At 45.3% G+C, this 18,266-nt stretch overlaps 1 protein-coding gene across 4 annotated transcripts in view; it reads left to right on the top strand.

Moving 5' to 3' along the window:
• FLNB (filamin B) overlaps positions 1–18,266 on the top strand; it is a 128,515-nt gene that overhangs the window by 33,856 nt on the left and 76,393 nt on the right. For all 4 annotated transcript variants that reach the window (XM_074344612.1, XM_074344611.1, XM_074344610.1 and 1 more), the window contains exon 2: positions 15,749–15,997. In XM_074344612.1, coding sequence (XP_074200713.1) covers positions 15,749–15,997 — 249 coding nt within the window. The remainder of the gene's footprint in view (positions 1–15,748; positions 15,998–18,266) is intronic.

Below are 18,266 nucleotides of genomic sequence, written 5' to 3'. Positions count from 1 at the left end.
TTTCAGGAATAAGTTTTTAAAAGACAGCTTGTATTAGGTGCTCAGCTCTAATTAAAGTTTGCTCATTCTGCAAGCTTAGTGTACTCTTATTAATTTTAAAGACCCTGTGCTAGGGACACAGCCTTATCTTCAAATATCTTAGAGTGAAGAAAAACGGCTAGGGAATGTGTGCCCACATCGCCGTGACAGGTTTTATAGGATGAGGCTTCTAACAGTGCCTCCCAGAGAGGCGAGAAGAGCAATAAATTTCATCTGGGGCATCAGGAAGGCCTGAGGCAAAGGTGACAGTGGAAGGGGCAGAATCAAGAGACAGGATGTTCTGGGCTGCAAAACCGCTCAGGCGAAGAATGTGGGAAGTAAGGAATGTGAGAACGTCTGAAATCCCCCACTGGCCTTGGTGCTTAGGATTTGCTGAGGCTGGGACAGGTCATCAGTTAGGATGTTGGCCAGGTTGTGAGGAACCTCAAAAGGGGTGTAAAAGGGCTTGGATTGGACTGTCTAGACCTGTGCTACCTGCCAGCCACGTGTGGCTAGTTAAATTTAAATTAATTTAAAAATTAAATAAAATGTATAATTTAGCATATCAGTCATCGGTAGACCAGGTTCAGGTGCTCAATAGCCACGTGTGGCTTGTGGCTACTGTCTCGGATGGTGCACACATGAAACATTTCCATCATAACAGAAAGTTCTGTTGAACGCATGTTGCTATTGAGTGGTGCTATAGTTAAAACTATGGCCTGTGGGGCAGAATCCGCCTCTCTTTCTGTTCTTGTAAAGTTTTATTAGAACACAGACCACACCCACTCATTTGTATATTGTCTGCAGCCACTTTCTCACTATGAGGATAGATTTGAAGAGTTGCAACAGAGACCGCATGGCCAGTAAAACCTAAAATATTTACTCTCTGGTCCTTTACAAAGTTTGCCGATCCCAGCTATAGATCCTAGGGAACAATGGAAGGTGTCCAGGCTGGAAGTAATGTAAATGATTGTATTTATGGCCAGAGAGGATTGGGCCAGTTTGGTGGGGATTCAACAATGACCTCCCCATGAGAGCTGATTAAGGCCTTGTCTTGGCAGCTATGGTGCCACTAATTTGTGGTCCATTTAATGAAATGTCCATCTCTGAAGTCCTTTAACTTCTTGGTTCTAAAAATTAATTGGAGACAGGGTTCTTGACTTAGTGTGTCTTGGACCCCTTTGGCTCTCTGAAGACTACATAGAAAATAACATACGTGGGGTTACAAAGTAAACTAGTTAAGGCAGTTATCAGAAATAAATTTTTGGTTACAGTAATAACTATGCATCTGTATTAAAATGTTTAAAAGCAAGATCTAGCAGCAAGTCTAACAGCCTCCATAATTTTCATGTAGTGATGAGACTAGAGGGTATTGCCAACACTACAATGTGATGGAGAAAAGATAGATTTTGTTGATGTCAAAACCACAGGTGCTGCTAATACACCTGTGTTTTATGGTCTACATTCATAATGAAAAGGTTTGCTGCATTTTAGTCCAAGGTTACTGAAAACAGATTCAACTTTTTCTCCTATTCTAGTTCACAGAACACTCCGCCGCCCCCATTTTCCCCAGTAAGAGCCCCTGACTTAGGTGTCAGTCGAAGGAAGCTATGGGGCAGTTGAGGATGGTGGTTTGTCTTGGACATTTAACTTCATAATAACTCCCATGGGAAGTTCCACTTCTGTCTACTGTGTGAGATACTCTTTTTGTGTGTGTTTTGTTTTTGAGGGGAGGGCACAAATTAGGTTCATTTATTTATTTATTCAATTTATTTAATGGAAGTACTGGGGATTGAACTCAGGACCTCATGCATGCTAAGCATTCACTCTACCACTGAGCTCTACCCTCCCTGATCCAATATTTTTTTTTACATTGTCAAAGTGCTGCCAGAGGAAGAGGGAACGTGTCAGAGGAGGCTAAATCTTGAACGATAATGGCTGATAAAGAGCCACAGAGTAAAAGGTGGGGAGGAGGACATTCTGAGTAGAGGGAGCACCCTGTGCAAAGACCTGGAGGGAACGCAGGTGCTGTTGGACCAGCAGCTGGAGCATAGATGAGGGTGTGTGCAGGGCATCGGATGAGGGCAAGCTGGGGAGACAGGCAGGGACCAGCTGGGAGGAGCACTGTGACCTTGCTGAGGAGTTCAGAGTCTAGAATGCTGGGATGTTTTAAGACCTTAGGCCCTGTGCTTATATTATCAAATACAGTAAAACACACCCATCTCTCACTGTACAGAAAGAATGTATTTATGTATATTGTTGTTATATAATTTGGAAGTTTTTTGGGGAATAGTTTTGCCTTTGTTTATATTTGTGTTTTGTTATATATTATTTGGCATGACTGGCTCCTTTATTTTACAATGACTGATTTCTCAGGAATCATAATGCACACTTGGAAATTCTTGGGATGTGAGAAGACCAACCTGTAACTCATTTTCAAAGTGTAATGAGATTTCTGTGAATGTCAGAGTTAGCAATTAGTAAAGAAAAGATCATGTTAAATGCAGGAATTTAATACATTTATTTATTAACCTCAATTTCTTTTGATTTTCTTATGTTTTAGAACCAATTCCCCCATCTACCCCTACCCAGCTTTCAAACTGTTCTGTAGGTCCCTGAGAAGGAGCCATGCCTGAGGGGTGTGAGATGGCTGTGCTGGAGCCAGTGGGAAGTTTTGGGTCGGGTTTTGATCTGTGGGCTTAAATGGAGTGGCTGGTAAAGTGGGTCTGAGCTTAGCTGGTGATTGCTGGGCTGGGGATCCATTCAGAGTTGGCCAGCAGGGTTGGGGGAGAGGGTATTTGGTGAGGGAGGGTGGTCAAGGTGAGTCCAGCCGGGTTTGGTAATTGGTTGTTTGGTAGATTTGTCGATTGGTGGTTGTCTGGTTGGGTTGGCTGCTTGGTTTATTGATGAGTGGGTGGTTGTTGGTTGGGTAGCAGATGGCAGTAGTGTCTTACCTCCCTCTCCTCCCTTTCCTTTTCTTCTTTTTACTACGTGACAGACTTCATACTAGGTACTGGAATCAATTGATGCTGAAGACAGGGCCTGAGCCCTGTCCCCAGGACACTTACATTACAGTTGACTAAACTTCAGATTTGGAGCCAGGTCTATACAGAGGTTTAGCCTGGATTTAATTAGCACCCAAGCTGTGTGGCTCATTGCTATTATTGTTATGCTTATGAGTATTTTATTCTTAAGTAGCACTAGGAATGCTACTTGGATGTGTTTCAGTTATTGTACAATTTTTTTTTAACTACCTTTTACTAAGTCTTCCCCTCTCCCCTGCATAGGAGATTTAGAGCTAAGTGGCAATTGAGTGGAGGTTCTGGAGATTTTCCCAGCTCACATGATTGATACCCCGATTGCCACATCAGGACGACTCTCCCTCTTTCTACTTAAGTGGAGGTCCAAATTAGTGGGTTCTGTCTCTGACTCTTCCCACTTGGCACTACGTTGTCTGTGGATGAAGATTTTGACATTAGAAGCTCTAAAGCAAGCCCAGGAAGGAGGAGGCTGGTTTTGGCCTGGACTCCTTTAAATCATTGCCTTTGCTGAAGAATTACAGTTTCGCAGGAACAGTAAGATGTTTCTCAGTGGTTTTTAAGCAAGTTGGTTATCACTGGAATGTCATAAACAACATGGTTAAGGGGTGAACTCCCCTTTAACACCCTTAACTAGAGCTAACCTTTTGAGAATCTGCTTTTATCGCCTGTTATCTGCAAAACTGGTTGCTTCCAAGTAGCAGGGTTCTAGTTTCTTAATCACTGCCACTGAAATAGTTGTAGATTAGAGAAAGTCTTAGTAACTTATTTCCTGTTGTCTTTTGTGTCTCTTGTCTATCTCCTTCACCCCACACCTACCAGTTTAATAAAACATAATCTCCCAGCCTATGGGAGTGTTCAGGAGAAGTGGTTGTAGGAATCTGAAGGACAATTTAACGTGGAATTGCCAAAGACCATCGAAGAACATTCTGAAGGCTGCTAGTGCTCTTTAAATAGTATTAAGAAAGTTCTCTACCAGTAAAATTAGGAAGTACTCTGTGGCACCCTGGTGTTCTCTTGGAGATTGTCTATGTACACAAAGGCTCTGAGAAGTCCTGCAGCAGTTTAGAATTATTCAATTTCATATGTCCCCAGCTTATTTGACCGCGGAAACCCTTTTTCTTAGAAAACCACTTAACATCTAGTATAACCTTTTCTAAGATGTGATGCTCAAGATGATGTTAGGTGTTATGCAATCTACATTTAAAAATGGTAACAGTTATGGGCTGGGTATAGCTAAGTGGTAGAGCACATGCTTAGCATGCACAATGTACTAGGTTCAATCCCTAGTACCTCATTAAAAAAAAAGTAATAGGTATGTATTTTCACAAGTGTTTAAAAAAAAAAAAGAGCCACTTCGTTCATTCATTCATTTATTTGGCTAAGGAAAAAAGAAAAAGTGAGTTGACTTAAGGGGAAAAAATGTAGTGAATGGCTCATGTGCTCAGAGGATGGGCCAGGTTTGTGAGTGCGACCTGAAGGACAAATGCTCCTCACAGCCAAGTTTAGACAGAGCTGGCGTTCTTACTGAGACTGGAAGCAGCTTCTGGCCCAAGCACAGGACTGTTTAGGTTTCAGAAGAACTGGTGATGAGGACAGGACTGTGGGCTGTGGGTCTTCAGCGACGGCAGAAGCTGTGGTTGGGGTAATGCCTTGGATATTTAGCATGTGTTGCTCGCTGGCCTTGCACTTGGACACTGTGCCTCAGGAATGTTAGAATGTGTTCCCGTTTTAGCAGCAAAGCTGACCTGCTATGTGTTCAGTCTGTTTATCTGACTGCCACGGCCATTTATCATGGGACACAGTTCACGGGCACAGTGATAAATCTTTTTTAGGAAGATGATGTAACCCACAGCATTTATTTCCTCTTTGGGTTTTGCCAGTTTTGAAAGTTTTTGTAATAAATACCATCATGTCCATGTCTGGGCCTCCTCCTTTGCAGCCCCAGCCTGGTCTCTAGGCAGAATGGTCAATGTAGATTCTGGAGTTGGATGGCCTGGATTCAAATCCCAACTCCCCCACTTATAAGCTACATGATTTTGGGCTTACACTATCTGCTTATCAGTTTTTTCATCTGGAGAATGGGGCTACCAGTGGTGCCTCATTAAGTAGCAGTGGCAAGTCAGTGGGGGTGGTTGCACTGGGCCAGGCCCCTGGTCTTCAGGTATATCTGAGAGATGGTGCCTCAGCATCATGGGAAGAGCCCTTTAAGGGCACCAGGGAAGGGATATGAAAGGATCAGGAAGGTGGCTGCTTTTTTTTTTTTTTTTCCTCTGTTGTCTTGAAAAATATGCCCACAGGCAACCAGATGACTCCATCTTCTTAGAATGTAATCTTCAACATCTTCCACTCCTCCAGCATGCTATTTGGAAGTGGCAAAGGCCATCTCCTGATCTTGCTTGTCTGAGGTGGGTGTATCTAGCTGAAGATTAAGAAGGCATTTGGGTGGCCACCGTGTGAAAGATGAGCAAAGGAAATCACCAGAAGGACAACCATGCAAAGCTGAAAACCCTGGTGTGTGTGTTGATAGGAACCATTACACATTGCACATGGTGTAAAAAGATGTGAAACCGGCTCCCCCAACCCCATTCCCTGCTTCTCTACTCGGAAGCAGTGCACTGTCGGAGAACAACTTCTCATTGCTTCCAGAGATCTTCCACACATATACAAGCCCAATTACGTCATTCCCCTTGGCCACCCCTTTACTCAGATACCCACCTGTCATATGCATGGCTTTTTTCATCATTTGATCAAACCTGTCAGGTTTCCCACATCAGTGCCTGTAGATCCTGACAAGCACTTTTGCCCAAACGAAGAGTTCTTTAACATATTATGATGCTTCTTTCTTTTGGGGAGTGTGTCAAAATTTATTGTAAAAGTAAGGCATATAGTTTAAATTAAAAAAAAAAAACAAGGGGGTAGGGTATCAAGTGGTAGAGTGCATGCTGAGCATGCACAAGGTCCTGGGTTCAATCCCCGGTACTCCCTCTAAACATAAACAAATAAATAAATAAACCTAATTACCTCCCCTCTCCCAAGTAAAAATAAATAAAATCTTAAAAAAAAATTCAAACAACACAGGTGCACGTAACAACAACAAAAAAGCAAGCCCATCTTTTGCCATCACATCGAGTCTTGTGCCCAGAGAGAGCCAGTGAGCACAGTTTGGTGTGCGTGCTTACAGGTCTTTTTGTTCAGATGCAGAGTCATGCCTTGCAAAAACAGGACAGCATGAATTATACTTTTCTACAAATTGTCCTGTTCCCTTAATAGATCATGGAGGCCTGTCTCTGTTGGAACACACATATCTTTCTCATTCTTTTCACAGCAGCCTGTTACTCGCTTACATGAATGTTCTGTGACGTTTATTTTACCATGTATTCGTGGGAAGGCATTTAAATTGTCTTCAGTCTCCCCCTCCACCCATTAGAGTATAGTGATGAACTGCTTTAATGGTGAAAGGTCATTTTAATACCCAAACCTCTTCCTCCCCCCATTAGAAAAAGAAATCACTTTAGGGGACTTTCTTGAATATTTTGTGCTTCATACTAAATTTTTTGACCTTGCATTTAATTTTCTGTCAGCAGTGGCGCAGCCTGGCCCCCTCAGACTTCTCAGGAATCTGCTGGAGGAGTCGGGGTGGCCTGCAGATTTTAGCAAACTGCCAGTTCATTCAGCAGCTCGCTGTGCAAAGAACATCTTGATTCTATCAGACTTAATCCTGGGTCCCCGATGGGCTGGCTCTTGTGGTCGTTAGCAGATGGAATGCTGTGCTGGAAGGCCGAGTTCTGGGGTATTCGGCTCTGAGCAGTCTTGAACCAGAGTTGAATGGCATTGAATCTTTCCCATGGCTAATGGAGCATCATGAAGTCCCCAAACTGTTGTGTGTTTATAATATTGTAACAGTCCTGCCTGACATGGTGGCACCGGTGTCAGGCAGAATCTACCTGCTTTACTACAGTATCTCACGACGGTTCAGTGATGCTGGGATGCTCACCTTAGACATGAGACAGAGCAGGGCAGTGACCCAGCCCAGTCCCGTAGCCAGTGCATGGCTGTGCTTGGGAGGGGAACCAGGCTCACTGACTCAGTGCCTCTGGGTTACTTGGCTACCAATTATTTCAGCAAGTGAAGTCCTCTTTGTTTGAGTGGGATCAGCCCTGCCCCCATGCCCATGCTTTTTATACGGGGGTAGGAGGGTGGGTGGTGGTGTGGAATTAATCCACAAGAAGGAGCCCAATGTCTGGGCTGATTCAGCTCTGTTGTGATTGGGTGGCACGTGTGTCTGGAGGCCTCTTGATGTGATCGTGGGTTGAAGGTCCAAGATTAGAGCCTTCAACTGAACTAAAGACCCTGGACAGAGAGCAACTGTCGGGAAAATGTCGGTGTAGGGAAAGCGAGGACCGTGCCCCCATATTGGTCCTTTGAGAATTTCCTTTCCTCCAACCTCACCCTCTTTCTCTTGGTGATGGTGAGAGCCAGCAGTTATAAATTATTTGGAATTTCCCTCAGCTTGGTTCCCATTCAAGACTTTAAATTGAGAGTTTTGTTCCTTTTATGACTTCACAATCTTCGGGCAGGCAGCCATTTCTGTAACAGGCTCATGTGAATCGTAACATGAGGTGAGGTATAGAGGGGAAAATGCAAACCGTTTTCTCCCCTTTCAAACCAAGGAAGTCACCTTGATCTGATTTTGTAGCAAGGCTCAACTTTTACAAGTTTGCAGTAGAAGGATGAATACCTAACCTATTCATCATTGCTATTATTTTTTAACTTTTATTCTTTTTTTTTTTTAACATTTTTTATTTTAACTTTTATTCTTAATTATAAAAAGAAGAAAGAACCCTCAGAGGATATAGCCTAGCTTGAGAGACAAAAGACAAAAAAGGTTTTTTCTTCCTTTCATTTTTTTTCCTTAAAAGATCTTCAATGTCTTGCCTCGGGGAGTAATGCCGGTTTTCATTATAATAATGCTGTATCTCTTTGTGGAGCATTTTAAAGCCAATTTAACTTATTTTCTTACTTGAAAGTGTAATTTGTATTTGGCACAAGGCCTGGCACCCAGCAGGCAGTTAGGAAGTTACTTGTGGGATGCAGGAACAGACAAATAGTACAAAGTGAGCTTTCAAGTATGTGAGTGACCGTAATTTCTGTTTTCCAGGGAAAAGACAAGTTAATAGGTTTGGGTAAATAAGGGCAGAGCTGTGTCTTCTCCCATCCTCCTCAATTCCCGGCCGAGCAGTGGCGCAGGCATGGAGGACCTCCCAGATGCAGGGACAGGACCGTGATCTTTAGAAACCCCAGATCCTAGGCTGCAGTAGAGGCTGAGCAAATCACGGGTGAGACAAAGGGGACTAAACTGATCCAGCTGGGACTCCTGCTTGCACCTCCCAGGCCTGGTGCTATCACTTTCCATGCTGCTTTCCAGGTTGTTCTCCCAGAACCTTGGCAGTTTAGGGATCCTGGGATTGACTGGGGCCGTGAGAAGTTCAGAAGCCCTGCTGGGTTCCCCTCCCAAGCACAGCTACTTACTGGTTATGGGACCCAGCTGGTGGGTCCCTTCCCTGTGCTCAGTCTCTGTGTCTGTAAAATCAGGGTCCTGGCTGCCTCACGGAGCTGTCATGATATCATGTGTATTCAGAAAAGTGGGAGGGTACGAGTTTGGGCTCTGGCAACAGAGAAAACTGGGTTTAAATCTAGTCTCTCCCTCTGTGTCACTTGGCAGTTGCCTTCACCTCTTGAGCCTCTATTTTCTCATCTGTAAAATGGGGTTAACTGCAGAAGCCATCCTTATAGGGTTGCTGTGAGTGAGGGTTGGCACGAGGTGATGCATGTGGCCCAGAGGAGAGGTCTGGGGGAGAGCTGCTGTCACATTTTGGCTGCTGTTGATGTCAGGAGTGGAGGCACTTAGGAGTCTTTTCCAGGCATGGTTCCTCCTGCCCCAACTCCTTTCCTTGTGGGCGTTCCCCAAGTGTGCACAGGGTGGACAGTGAGCTACATTTCAGGTGGGGTGGCCTCGCCACATGACAGGCTGATCTGGAGTTAAAAGGTGATGAGGCCCTCCATTCACAGCCAGCGTTTATTATTTCAGCTGGACATGTTCTCAGACCATTTGTGGCTGGAAGCTGTGAGTGAGGGACAGACCCCCCCCCCCGCCCGACGCTGAGGCCTCACGCTTATGCTGGGGTTTACCCACACCTCCCAGTGGCAGGACTCTGGGCTCCTTGACTCGTGACTCAAGCTCAGAAGTCCCTGGGGCCTCTTAAGAGAACTGTAGGGCAGTCATGGACTGAGTTAGTGCAGGGACCTGGAGATCTGGGGTCAGAAACCTAATTTAGATGCACTGCTTTGACCATTTGGGAGCATCTTTCCTTTTTTTCCTTCTTTCTTTAACCTTTCTAACAAGGTTAGATTCCTTGTTCTAACTTTTCAGGGATTTCCCACTAATAATAAGTGGAAAGAGACTATCTTCCAGGCTCTTTCATATACCCATCTCATATAGTTCGGTATGGCTTCGTTGTTGGATATAAAGTAATTCTCAAAAGTGGTAACTTTGTAAAAGTGGCATTGAAAAGAAAGCTTTGCCATAGCAGTTTAACCATAAGAGGATGTTCTGGGCCTTGAAGACCTGAAGTCACATGAGCCTATTCCTATTTCTGTCAGCAAGATAAAATACAGACCACAGTAAAATAAACTGGGTGATGCAAGTGCAACTTGTAAATAAAGGATGCCTCTTAACCACAAGGTCAGTGTTGGGGATAAATTACAAAGCAGTGCACCCATCATGGTGTCTATGATCTGAAAGTCCACCAAAAACAATGTACCAAAATAAAAAATAAGGTGTTTATGAAATAATTTGTTCCAATTATTCTAGGCAAAAATTGCTTGTCCAGCAAGTGAGAACAGAAGGAATATCTGGCAAAGTAGAAAATTTGAAGTGTGAGGTTATGCATAAGGAATGTGTTATGGACCTACAGATGGAATCTCAAGTTGGGGATTTGGGGATGTTTACTTCATTCTGTTGCAAAGAAATCCTGGCCAACACTCCTCAAGCCATGCCCAGGGCAGGCATTGCTACTCTGCACCATAATCTTCCTCCCAGGCCTTTGTTCCTCGTGCCTTGTTCATGGCAGACATTGGTAATCCATTGTAGCTGAATCTTTCTCAACCCAGTCAAGTTTCACCTCCTGTGCCAACACCATTTGCTACCCTTGGTCTATTGTAGCATCAAATTACTAACATGAAAAGTTCTTCCGAATGAACTCTATTAACTGAACCCTGACACAGTGATGTGTAAAACTTGGGAATTCTAACAGCTCCTTTGTCATCCCTGAGTATTTCATAAGCAAGAAAAAGAGTCGGAAGTCCAGCTGACCCCAGTGCCCTGATCTGGCCTTATTTTATTGTGGTCTGTATTTTATCTTGCTGACAGAAATAGGAATAGGCTCATGTGACTTCAGGTCTTCAAGGCCCAGAACATCCTCTTATAGTTAAACTGCTATGGCAAAGAGATTTTTAGAAAAATATGGTAACTTTTTTCAGTCTTCAGTTTGGCGGGGCAACCTATTTTGGGGCCCAGGTTCCTTCCACCACCTTGCTTGGCTTCTTGTAGGACAGGGCACAGCTAAGTGACTGCAGTGTCGGGAGGTCTGGCTGGCAGTGAGGGTGGATGGGTGGGTAGTGCGTGGAGGAGGCCCACCCTCTGCCCAAGGCCCCACCGTGGAGGAACACTTCCTTCCTCTCATTCTCCACGGTGAGGCAACCACACCACTGAAAACTGGGAAGCTAGGGACCATCCAGGAAGAAGCCACATGCCTGGGAGGAAGGATTTTAGTGGCTAAAGTGTGGACTTTGCTATGATAACCTTTAGTCATTAGAGGCATGAGTCAACTGGTGGTAAGTCTGTCTTGTCCTATTTAACCCTTAACCTTTGTTGTTTGAGGCCCTGGAGAGAAGCCCTGAGCAGGGAGGAGAAGCCAGCCTGGCCCCCTTCATAGACCCAGAGGTCAGAGTGCACAGTCCATCCTCTATTGTGTGGATGCAAGGATGGTTGCACCCCCAGAAGTTTGACCCCCGTTCTGGACAGCTGACCAAGGTGTTCCCCCACATAGTCTTGGGAACCACGGCATCTGGGCCAGGTTTTGACTAAGAAACTGAGGAAAGTGGTAAACTGCCTCCTTTCAGTTCAGGGCGCCTTCTTGTTTGGACCGCCAGGCTGACAATTTAGCCACAAGGTTTGTTCAGGCTGGGAAAGGAGGCAGGGCGGAGGGAAGCTGCCAAGCCGACCTGGAATGTCAGTGAGTGCGGACCGCCAGGCGGGTGCTGGGCCAGGCATCTGAGCGCTGCCGTCCCGGGTTACCTGGGGGCAGCCCTGCATGGGCCGATGCTGCCGTCAGCTCAGCCAAGCAGTTGCTGACAGGAGACCCCCGTGCAGACATGCAGGCCACCACCTGTAACTGCTAAGCTTTCACTTTTTCCTTCTGCCTTTGTCTTTTTTGTTATCAACGTTGACAAAAGCATGTTCACAAACAATAGTCACTGGTGGTAAGGATAAGGGTCCTAACACTAGCATTTAATGAAAACAGACTGTGAGGGGTTCTGAGTGCTGGAGACGCATTACCACATTTAGTCTCCCAGCAGCCCTGTGCTCGTGCTCCACAATTGCCCCAACAGGCACATGGGGCTTGGATGGCTTGGCCAGGGTCCTGCAGCCGGCGTGGTCGTGCTGAGCCTGCGCCTTAGTGACCTCAGCCTTCTGGCCTGCTGTCTGTGCCACTTGCTGTGTCGCTTGCTGGGGGTGCAGTGGTGGCCAGTCTGGACCAGCTTCGGTTCTGCCTGAAAAGACTGTGTGTGCATCCACTTGACAACAGGCGACATGGCCTCCCTGGGAGCCCTGGAGTTGAGAGGGCAGGGAGGTGTGCCTGTGGCAGCCTGTCCTCCAGACAACCAGGTGTCCAGGCTGGGGTATCAATGGGGAGCAAATCGGCCTGCTCCTGCCTTTGTAGAGCTGATGCCTTGAGCAGAGGAGGCAGACACGACAGGTGATTAAAGCACAGCTGTAGTTGCACTGAAAGAGGGGGGCCCACAGCATTGAGGGGGCCCTTACAGGGGTCCTGTTCTAGTTTTGCAGAGGTTGATGTAGAGAGGCACTAGCCAGGTGGGGAGAGAGTTCCAGGCCAAGCAGGCACCCTACCACTGAGCTATTATCCTCCACCCCCACCCCTCGCCCCTAGCTAATTTTAAGTAGTTCCAGAAGGTGTGTGTGGTTAGAGGGTCAGTGTTGTCCAGAGCCAGGACCAGTTATGTGGGGATTGTGATTGGTTGGATTTAGGGAGGAGAAACCTGTGGCCAGATTCCAACCCACAGCCAATCTAAGCAGATTCTAGGAGGTCGGGCAGGCGTGGTGGGCGTTGGCTCATTTTATTCCTGAAAGAGGCTCTCAGTAACTCTCATCAAGGAGGTGGAATCCTGCCCGAGAGGCTTCCAGCTGACCTGGCCTTTTCCTCCTTTTACGTTTCTGCTCCATGTTGACACTCGACATAAACATCACAGAGCTGGCTCACAGCTAAAGTTCTGTAGTCTGCTGTAATGGCTACACATGGACGCCGTGACGCCGTGCAGCATTTCATTTTCAAGGCATGGAGAGTCTCCTGTTGCATGTGGGTGGGAATGGGGGAGGCCTTTTGGCAAGTCACCATCTTTTTATTGTTCCAAGAGCTCGGGGAAGCATTTGAACTTTCACCTGTCAAAATCGCTTTTGGAATGAGGACTGCTCTCCCTCTAGCTTCTTAGAATAGCAGAACGAAAGTATCATTTATCCCAGTGAGACCTTAATGGGGGCTTTCCCGTTTGGACACCCACCTTGAATTCATTGGAAACAGAAGTTCTGGGCATTGTATGTTTCATAAATTTGGCTCAGACTTTTATTGGGTCATATTTCCCCTCACAATCTTTTTGAAAAAGACTCATGTCTCATTCCTTTAGAACAACATGTGTAAGCTGGGGAAAAATAGAGCAAACTGGTTTCACGTTTTTGATTTATGGATGGAATCTGCAAGTTTGCATTTGAAAAGCGTATAACACATAACTCAGGAAAGTTTGAGCTTTGCAGACTGATGCTTGTGGTTGGATGAGACTTCTGGCCTGTTCAGATTCTGTTTGGTTGCAAGACTGGACCTGGCCAGGTCCACCTCTGTTACTCTGACTAGCAGCAGCATGCACATGCTTCCTTCCTTTTTTTCCTTCTCACCCGTCTGAAGACTGCTCTTCTCCCTTTAGCTTGTTATTCATGGAAACTGGCATGGAAAATTGTTTGACCTGGAATTTCTTGCAATCAGAGTAGGTAGTAATTCAGTAATCAATAGCACTTCAAAGACAACCTCATAACAGGACATCTAATTCAAAAAATTCAGTCATGGTCAAGGATTGCCAGCTGGAGAGACATATGGTCCAGTTGAATGAATTCCTTGGATATCTGAGTTCTGTGCAGGGTTCAGTGTTTCGTGCAGATCCCTGCTCCTTTATTGACGCTGCAGGGTCCTGTGCTCAGAAGGGTTCTGTGCTTGGTTTAATGGTTGACTATTACCATTTTGAAATTCTTAATAGTTTTTGGACAAAGAGTCCTGTGTTTTCATTTGTCACTGGGCCTTGTGAGTCATGTAGGCAGTCTTGCTTAAAAGTTAGTTATAGAATTCATTACATAGAAAATCCCTGGGTACCTTAACTTTGAGTGAGGATTGCTCGAATTTAGTGTGTCTTACCAGTCAGTTCAGGGTAATCTTTACTGTGTCCATTTTCACATGATCAAGTTTTGTTATGACTGAATCTGCAACCATGAAATTACCTTTGATTTCTGTGGGTTTGGGTGTGGGCTTTTAGGAGGGTTTTTCTTCTTGTAAGAGAACATAACAATAAACAGGTTGATTGAAAAAAAAAAGCCCCCACCCTTTCAGTTTCGAATGGCATGCGGTTTACTCCTTATCAGCATGGGAGTATATTTTTCATGTGGTTGTAGTTGGGTTTCATTCAGTGCAGTTTGACTAACATTCAGGTACCTTGTGGTAGGTGGGTGGGAGGGACGGTGTGGGGAGCTGCAAGATGAAGAAGGCTCAGTTACTCCCCACAGCCCTGGAGGAGGGTGGGGTGGGAGGCTGAGGAATGAATGGTCCTTATCTTGAGAGGACCCTGGCTTGGTACACATAGGCTGGTGGGAGTGAAGTGCACCATCCATTAGATTTGGCAGGGTTTGTCCTGCAGGAGGACGGGGTGAAGGGCCTTCCCTTCAAAAGGAATACAGAACAGGTGGAGAGATCCAGAGGGTTCAAAGTAAGATGTGGCCCAAGAATGAGGAGTCTTTGAGCCTGGAGTGTGGAGTATGGTGGATGGCAGTGACTTGCAGGCTGGGTGGAAGTTGTGTAGGTTTTTCAAGGTGCTAAAGGTTCAGTTTGACTTTGGGCGTGGGGACCATTAGTGAATTTGGAAGTACAGAAGTACCTGAATAGAAAGCTGGTTCCAGGATTATGTGGACAGTGATTTCGCTTCAATGATTCAACAATGATGGCTGAGAGGAGAGGAGGGGCCACATGTTTTTGGAAGGGTGTATAAAAGGATTTGTCAAGAGGTATAGGTAGGGAGAGAATTGTGGGAACTGTACCAGGGTTTTAAAGGAGGCGTCCAAGATGGTTCAGGGTCCTGGTAGAATGGGGGATTACTTCAGGGGTTGTTTGTTGAGGAGAGAGTGCAGGAAACTGAGAGGGAGGAGAGGGACAGAGAGAGGGAGAGGAAAGGAGAAGGAGGAGGAAGGTAGGTCTTGGAGATAGTGTTTGAATTTTGATGGGTGTAGGTGGAGGTTGGAAAGAGGGCAGAGAGCCCCAGAGAAGCCAAAGGGAGTGGAAAGTGGTAATCAGTGGCAGTGAGTATCCCAGGAGGGGCTGGTCAGGGTTAGGGAAGCTGTTCTGTTAAGCTGGGGGAAGACTAGAAAAGGAGCCATACCTTTGTTGAGTCACTTATCCTCCTGGCAAGAGACTTTGCCCAGTCGCATTATCTTAACTATTAGTGACTTTCCTTTATGAATGAATGACTTGTCAGAGAAGCAGAGATAAAAATGGTTGGTAACTCCCAGTACTGGTGAGATTTGAAGGAAACTGGACTCTTAAACCTGTAGATGGGGTGTAAACAGAAACAACTTTTTATTGGACAGAGATATATAGGACATAGTGATTAGTAAAAGGAAAAACTTAAAAGACTGATCGTATGGCATAGTATAAATTTAGGGCAGCAAACACATGCATGTGTGTATACACGGTCTGGTAGACTGTATACCACCAAGGTAATAGGTGGTTCTGGAATGCAACTACCTTTTTGTATTGTCTATATGTCTGAAATGATTTCTTTAAATTAAAGAAAACTTTTTATTATGAAAAATTTCGAGTACACATAAGAGACATCAGTAATATTGCATTGCCCTGTATACTTATGATCTAATGACACTGGTGAGCAACCTTTTGGAATCGTATTTCATCTCTTCGCCTCCTTAGGTATTTCGAAGCCAGTGCCAGCCTTGCATCCTTGCACTCTCAAATAGCTCAGTGTGGTTCTCTAGCAGATGAGGATTCTGTTGACTTACGTACAAAGAGTGTGACACACACCTGTGCAACCCAGAGGACTGACCAAGTCTGTGTCTGTTTCCTCAGACAGCAAAGCCATCGTGGATGGGAACCTGAAGCTCATCTTGGGCCTGGTGTGGACGCTGATCCTGCACTACTCCATCTCCATGCCCGTGTGGGAGGACGAAGGGGACGACGACGCCAAAAAGCAGACGCCAAAGCAGAGGCTGCTGGGGTGGATTCAGAACAAGATCCCCTACTTGCCCATCACCAACTTTAACCAGAACTGGCAAGACGGCAAAGCCCTGGGAGCCCTGGTGGACAGCTGTGCTCCAGGTAAGCGCCTGCTGCCAAAGCCATGTCTTTGAGAGAGGGGTATGTGGACCCTTAAACCTCTTGGTTTTCAGTGTGAAAGCTAGGTTTGTTGTGATTGGTGTGTTTCTCCTGGTTTGTAGCCCATTGTAAGGCAGCTAAAGGAACTAAAAAGGGCTCCCTTTGCCTTTCCGGTGGCATGTCTTATAGGTCCATCCATAGACTTATTGAGCATTGAACTATTTACCCAACTTCCGAATGAAGGGCCTTACTGCTTGGAGCAGACCTTGAGTTTAGCTTCCAGACCCCAAGTCCTGCTTCTTCTACCCCTCTTCCCACAGTCAGTGCCTAGGTTCCTGATGGCTTCGGCATGTGCCCTATTAGATGGTTTGGCATGAAAATCTAAAAACGTTTTTTGAGTGGAAAGTACCCGTTTTTATCAACCACTGGGTTGACTATATATGGCTTTCTCTGTCCTTTTCTTTCTGTGTTGCTGTGGTTGGTCAGCATCCAGTGGGAGCCTTTTCCACCCTGGATGGGTTCCTCTTTTCTGAGTGGTTGAATGTACACCAGGGTAGTAATTATCCTCCTTGGAGGGTTTAAACTGATGGGTAGAGTTTGCTAGTACATACTCAATAGAAAAACTAGAGCCTGTGTTTATATGTACCCCCAAAACTGGTTTTAACTTTAAAAAAAAAAACTGCTTTAATACTTGTATTTCCATTTACTGAATGCTCTGTGTGTGCGGGGCACATTTGAATTAAGTGAACTAGTGGTTCTCAACATGCTCAAAGCAGAACTAGCTGGTGTCAGTTGGTTAGGGAAGGATGGTCAGCTCTAGGCTCCAGTCTTCCTTGAGAGCCTGCAAACTGGTATCAGAAGTAACTCAAAACTCAGCATTAGTTCATTTCCTAGTGCCCTCTTCCTTCCTCCCATCCAAAGATGCATTTTAGAATGCCTATTTCCAGTGTAAACCTGAGGAGTTTTACTCCAGTCCTGTACTTTTTTTTTTTTTCTTCAGTTGAAGTATAGTTGATTTACAGTGTTGTGTTAGTTTCTGGTGTACAGCATAGTGATACACACACACACACACACACACACACACACACACACACACACATTATATACATATTATATATATTTATATTTTTTGCTTCATGCCAGTCCTATACTACTTATGCTTACAAAAGATTTTTGAGATAATTCTTTGAGAAAAGTTTTGGCCTTTGAGCAAGTAGATTTGTTAGACTTTTTAGATATATCCAGAATGGTGATTGTGATATTGTGACTTGTAATAAGAAATATATGTTTGGTCTTTGTCCCCTTTCCTGGCACAGAGCTCCTAAACCCTTGGAACTTGCTATGTGATAAGAACTATGATGGTGGCGTCTTTGAGCCACACCTGAGTTAGGTAATGAGGTGAATTTTGGAACACCCCTGAGGATGTAGGCTGGTTGTCAGGGGAACCACCCAGGGATTAGAGGGTTGGAACTTCCAGCCCCATCTCCGGATCCCCACAAAGGGGAGAGGAGGGTGGAGGTTGAGTTAATCACTGATGACTGAGGATTTAATCAATCTTGCCTATATAATGAAGCCTTCATAAAAATCCTGAGCTACAGGGTTTGGAGAACTTCCAGTTGGTGAACATGTGGAGGTCCTGGGAAGGTAAATGCCTGAAAGGACATGGAAGCTCCTTGCTCCTTCTCCCACTTTGGCCTCTGCATTTCTTCCATGTAGTAAAATCCTTTTTATAATAAACTGATAACCCAGTAAATAAGGTGTTTTCCTGGGTTCTGTGAGCCACTCGAGGAGATGCTCAAATCTGAGGAGGAGGTTATAGGACCCTCTGATTTGTAACTGGTTGGTCAGAAGCTTAGGTGACACACCTGGGCTTGTGACTGGCCTCTGAAGTTGGGGGTGGGTGGAGTCTTTGGGACTGAGCCCTTAACCTATGGGATCTGATGCTATCTCCACGTGGTGTCAAAATTGAGTTAAATATAGGACATCCAGCTGGTGTCAACCCACACACTTGGTGATCAGAGTATAGAAGTGTGATTGGGGTCGGTCCCCCCGCGCCCCCAAAATCTCTCCAAAAAAAGATACCAGGCCAGATGGCTTTGCAGTCTTTGTTAGTTCATTTACCATTAAGGAATGGATAATCCCTGTCTGAATTCAAGAAGATAAGTAGTAGCCTGAAGGAGAAGTCAGGCAGAAGAGTTTCTACCCTGGCAGACTCATATCCATGGTACTTCTGGCCTATGAAATATAGATACAGTTCAGTAAGATTTTTGGA

Source organism: Camelus bactrianus, chromosome 17, assembly GCF_048773025.1.
Source record: "Camelus bactrianus isolate YW-2024 breed Bactrian camel chromosome 17, ASM4877302v1, whole genome shotgun sequence".
Taxonomy (NCBI): Eukaryota; Metazoa; Chordata; class Mammalia; order Artiodactyla; family Camelidae; genus Camelus; species Camelus bactrianus.
The sequence above is the reverse complement of the archived record's forward strand: the minus strand, read 5'-3'. Positions and strand labels throughout refer to the sequence as shown.